At 36.5% G+C, this 5,845-nt stretch overlaps 1 protein-coding gene across 1 annotated transcript; it reads left to right on the top strand.

The window, feature by feature from the left end:
* Nucleotides 1-810: 810 nt before the first annotated feature.
* Nucleotides 811-3,718, top strand: LOC133854122 (protein RGF1 INDUCIBLE TRANSCRIPTION FACTOR 1). Its single transcript, XM_062290169.1, has 4 exons — nucleotides 811-1,106; nucleotides 1,621-1,818; nucleotides 2,393-2,608; nucleotides 3,054-3,718. The coding sequence occupies exons 1-4, from the start codon at nucleotides 1,104-1,106 to the stop codon at nucleotides 3,276-3,278; spliced, it is 642 nt and encodes a 213-aa protein (XP_062146153.1). The 5' UTR covers nucleotides 811-1,103; the 3' UTR covers nucleotides 3,279-3,718.
* The last annotated feature ends 2,127 nt before the right edge of the window (nucleotides 3,719-5,845 follow it).

Below are 5,845 nucleotides of genomic sequence, written 5' to 3'. Positions count from 1 at the left end.
GATTGTAGTAGCATTTATATCAGTTATTGTTAAAAAAAAAAAAAAAAAAAAAAAAAAAAAAAAAAAAAAACCTAGTAATACCATAAGCTACATTTTTATCTCGTAATACTAAGGTGACAGTTCCGACCAACCCTTGAATCAATTTTTACCTCTCTATCTATATATATATATAATAGTTACGTATCATCAGTATAGTAGGATAAATATGTGTCGTATGGTATTACTACTTTTGAATTTTAATTTTTTTTTATTTTAATTTGGAGCTAATCAATTGAGCTCAAATGTAGAGACAAAACAAGCTCCGTAGGATGTGGATATTAGGTGATTAAAATCCAAAATAAACAATTGGACAGGTTTGGACTTTGGATTAGGACAAGAGACAGTGCACCTCAAAGTATGTGAACTAAAAAAACCATAAGACGAGTGCTAATAATGTGGGTCTAATTAACAACTTAGAAAGAATGGGAAATGGTGTGCCCAAAACAACATTGGAACGAATAATTAGTGTTAAATAAATATGTTAATCTCTTGTCATCAATGACCTCAAAAAGCATACTCAATTTTTAAATTCCTATTAAGAAAATTGAAAAAAAAAAAAAAAAAAAAAAAGATGAAATAATGATAAAGACCAAAGAGGGCATGAAAATGAAAGGAAATAAAAAGGAAAGGAAGAGGTGGGTTCCTTGCTCTCAACGGATCTCTTACTCTTAGCGTGTGCTTTGGGTTCGGTGCTAGGCTCAGGTTCGGAGCTAGGTTTGGGTGTAGACTTTGTGGAGATAAGAACGACCCCTTCCTCTCTCTCCACTTTCTCACATTGTAAACACCATCGACCACTGTCTACAAGAAGAACTCATTCGCTCTCTGCCCCCTCACTAGCTCTCGAGAAACTCTTCTCTCTCTCTCTCTCTCTCTCTCTCTCTCTCTTTAGCTCTCTCGCTCTTTAAGAATCAACAGAGACAGTTTCGCTCCTTTTCTCTGTGTTTGCACGCATTTGAGAAAGAAACATTCAAGAAACAAACAGAGCACCTCTGTTTTTTTTCAAGCTGGCGATCGAAAATCAAGAAACCACTGTCCGGGAAATCAAGCCCAAGAACCGGAGGATCATGGTATAAAAAGAGGCTTTCTACTATTTTCTTTTCTTTTCTTTCTTTTTCTTCTGGGTCTGCGGAATGTGCTCAGTTTTTCTTGAATTTGGTACCGTTAAATTTCATCTTTCCATTCAAGATTTCTACTTCTTGAATAGGAGAATTGTGGTACAACCACTGTCCTCTCTTCTTCATTCTTTCACTTTTCATTGGAATCTTTTTTCTTTTTTTTGGTTTTTTTTTTCTTCTGGGTCTGGTCAATGCGCTCTGTTTTTCTTGAATTGGGTGCGGATGGATTTTAGTTTGTATTCAAGATTTCTACTCCAACAATTTCCGCTTTCTGGGGTTTTCTTAGGTGGTTTTTTTGTTTTACTTTGGTCTTTTTCTTCTGGGTCTGGTGAATGTGCTCTGTTTTTCTGGAATTGGGTATCGATGGATGGATTTTGTTTCTTATTCACGATTGCTACTCGTATGAGTTTTGCTTTCTGGGTCTGGTTTTAATATTTGGTTTTTCTTCTCTTTGTTTTTTGGATAGGGTGCTGGAGGCCCTGATGACGAGGACAATAGGTGGCCGCCGTGGCTGAAGCCTTTGCTGAAAGAGAGCTTCTTTGTTCAATGCAAGTTACACGCGGATTCCCACAAGAGTGAATGCAACATGTACTGCTTGGATTGCATGAACGGTGCTCTCTGCTCTATCTGCCTCAACTACCACAAGGACCACCATGCTATTCAGGTATAATTTTTAGCCTCTGAATTCATAGATTTCTCACCCTATTTTGGTATGTGTTCTGTTCATTGTAGTCAAATTTCTTGATGCCGTATTTGGGGCCTGTTCATTCAATGATTCTTTTTCAAAGTTCAGTCTTTTCCTTTCTCGGAACTACAGGATTCCCCTGTTTCAATTCTTTTTTGAGCGAATTTGTAGCTTTTCAATTACCCAGCCTTTTTCCTCTCTTGAGTAAGCTTGATTTTTTTCTTCTTTCCCTTATCTTCAAGATTTGCTTTCTTTCTGAGAAAAATGGGGGTCAAAGAAAAAGGTTTTTCTCTTTTTTATTTCAGCCTATGAAATTCAAATCGGTTGTGAGGCTCAATTGGGTGAGCCTCTACTTTTCCACGCCTCGAAATTTTCTGTTCTTGCATTCTTCTCAGCATCCAAACAGCTCAAATAACTGAGTCACGTACGCAAAAAAGTTCCCATTCTTCATGCTCATGAGTCATGGGTCACAAATACCACATGGGGGGTTTCTTTGTTCCCCATTTTTAACAGCCAAAAATCATGAATTTCTAATGGGTTTGCTGTATCACAGATAAGAAGGTCCTCATACCATGATGTGATAAGGGTCTCTGAGATTCAGAAAGTTTTGGACATAACTGGGGTCCAGACCTACGTTATCAACAGCGCCAGGGTCGTCTTCTTGAACGAGCGCCCTCAGCCTAGGCCCGGCAAAGGCGTCACCAACACCTGTGAGGTCTGCGAGCGCAGCCTGCTTGACTCTTTCCGCTTCTGCTCTCTCGGTTGCAAGGTACTTTACCGTCACAATGTCCCCAATATCCACTATTTCTCACACTGTTTGTCTGGTAAGAATCGGACGGAAAAGTTAATGGGAAAAAAGACGATTAGGAAAAAGAAGTAAATGTTAACAAACTGATTATTTTTACCGTCTATTCATAGGATTGGTTGGAATGGGTTGACTTTTGACTTTGCATTGGCTATGAGGGTGCTAAGATAATGTGAGCCACAGGAATTGAAGAGGCTTTTTCTAGGTTCATTGCAATTACCCCTTGTCAAATCTATTATTTAATTACCACATTTTTCCAATTAGCCCTTGTCAAATCTTGTAATTATTTGGTTGGCTCTGGCTGGGAGTAATTTTTGTTTCAACCTATAATGTGAACAAAATTGAACTGGGCCTTGTGGGTTATTTGTGAATTGTGATGGGGTGTTGATGTTTTAATTATTGGTTACAGATTGTTGGGACATCCAAGACTTTCCAGAAGAGGAAGAAGCACTCGACGACGGATCTGGCTTCCGACTCAGAGGACTCCCAGTCCAGCAGCAGCCACGGCCAAGGGAAGAGAAAATTCCAGAGCTTCACTCCCCCCACGCCGCCGCCAACTGCCAATTACCGGACGGCGAGGCGAAGAAAGGGAATCCCACACCGTGCACCAATGGGAGTAATCATGGGGTACTAGCGCTAAATGTTTTCTTCTAATTACTCTACTACCGGTGGCACATAACTTCTGTGCCCCTCTTCCAATGGCCGCAGTCTTTTTAGCCTCTTAAAAGGCCGGCGTTGGATTTAGTATCTGTACATAGAAGCAATAGAAGTGAACAAGCTAGAAAAATGTGAAAAAATAAAGGCAAAATGTGGAGATGGTGGAGTCGGTGGAAAACTTTTTAGAAGAAGAATATTAGAATACTATATATATATATATATATATAATATATAAGTCTATAGGGTTGGTTTTTAGTGATTATACATAAGATTTGGGGCTTTTGTTTAAAGTGTAAATGCTGCTTGGGTTTTAGAGAGGTGGTAGGGAATGGGAATGGGATTGGGAAGCAATATGTACTCAGTCTTGGGGGGAAATGTCTATATAAGGAAAATGAATAAATAGATTTTTGTTTTATATGTTTGGGAATCCAAATTGCACAAAATTTCTATTTTTGGAATGTTTTGGCCTTGCTGAGTTGCTGGCTGTGGGTGGTGTGTTTTCCAATCTCGTGGGTCCAAGGCGGCCGACTCGCGTGGGAAGGGTTTGGATTAAAGGTGGGCTGTCCGATTTGACACGGGTCGGATTCACATTCGTTGTTGGAAAGCGGGGGCGTCTTGGTTCTCGGAATCATAAAGTAGGTCAGCCGCCCTCCGCAAGATGGATGGATATTTTATTATTATTTTTTCATTTTTCTAATTTTCAATTTTCGTGAGTCACAAAGGCGGTTCCTTAGCGAATGGGATTTCGTACGGGTGGGGACCCCTGGCATGGGTCAATCATGGCCGCTGATTGGTCCTTGGGATAGCGATGATGCTTTGATATTTTTTGTGGGCGATTATGGCAGGGCCAGAACAGCGTGAGGTCAAAATTGTAATTCAAACTTTTGTTGTGTCGTATTCTAAGAGCATTTTATGTCGATCACATTTAAAATAATAATAAAAAAAATTATAAAAAAGCCGTACAAATTATCAGCCGTTTTTAAGTAGCCTATGGACTATCAAGTGTATTAAGGTGTATTTGGTATTACGATTTCGTAGACAATAAGTGCGATTTTAAACTAAATCACAGAACATAAATTGTTTGGAAATTATGATTTGAAAACGCAGAAAATCTGTTTTTTCAAATTGCAGGTAAGATGGTGTTTTTTTGAAAATACAAAATTTTAAAGGCTAATTTGTGATTTTAAATGGTAAATTGCGTTTTTAAAAATCATTTTTTTTAAATTGCACATTTTAAAATCGTGATTTTAAATCGCACTTTTTGAAATCTCAAATCCAAACAGACTCTTAATGACTCCAAATTATCAAAAAGTGTCAAAAATGCTATTTTTTGTGAAAATATTTCTATAATACCTTTGTCATGTGTCATATATTCAATTAAAAAATTACATTATTTTTCAAAAAAAAAAACACACGTTTAACATTACTCGTAAATGAACCGCCAAGTAAAAAAAAAACCCTATTTTTGTTTTTTTACCTCAATTTTGTTTTTTTCTTGGGTTTAGGGAATCTTTTTCCACTGTAACTTTTTGGATTTAATGAGTGAATTTTCAATAAGATTTTTTTTTTTTTTTTCACAGGATGTGGTCTCAAATCCGTACATTGATCAATGATATATAACAACAGGATCATTATCTTTGGGCAATTTTCTTCATATAAATACAATAGTACTTTCGATCTTATGTTGTTGTCTCACATTATGTTAACACTTTTTTGTTTTTTTCTTGAGTTAAATACAAAAGTTATTATTATTACTTTTATATCACATCAAAATAATTTTATTTTTTTAAAAAAAAAAAAAAAAAATCTAAAAACACGTTAATTAAGAAACATGGTAATAGGAGGATATGGGCTGTCGGCAGAATCCATTTGAGTTATAATCTGTCGTTTAGGGGGTTATTAGAAAGTTTTAGATGGTTGGGAAATGAAATCTGCTCCTATTAACTAAACAACGACATGCCTTTTATGTTTTTGGTGCATCATTCAGTGTTTGACTTTGTATTGAAGAGGGTGGAAAAGATATGTATGATCTCTACCATGTTGATGTGTGTCATATCGTGCTCCATGCTCCATATCATGCCATAAACGTGTCTCACCATTTCGATAGCGGATCAAATCGCTTTTCTAGAAGAGAGACCCCCCATTCAGCAATAAAAGCCTCATCAACAACAACATTTTCAAAGTTTGTTGACTCTCTTTAAGTATTAAGATATTCTCAATTATTTCAAATTATTTGTTCGAATTTTGACAAGTGATTATTAAAGACTGTTTATGAGACCTACCTGATCAGATAAGTAGTTAGACATCCTAATTTTTGTTTGGCCAAGTAAATTGCATAAGTGATTTCTCAAATCAAAGGTTTTGAGTTTGTGCTATTTAGCTCCCATTTAAAATAAAATATTATACATATTGGGTCTTAGATGTGAGGAAAAGTATTATAACATTAATTAAATAATTAAATTTACCATTTTTTTTATCTGTTTGGTTGGGACTATAACTGAAAGCTCATCTCACCGACGTATCAACTCATCAACCTAAGTACAT

This window comes from Alnus glutinosa, chromosome 13, assembly GCF_958979055.1.
Source record: "Alnus glutinosa chromosome 13, dhAlnGlut1.1, whole genome shotgun sequence".
NCBI lineage: Eukaryota > Viridiplantae > Streptophyta > Magnoliopsida > Fagales > Betulaceae > Alnus > Alnus glutinosa.
This window is presented reverse-complemented; position numbering and strand designations above follow the sequence as displayed.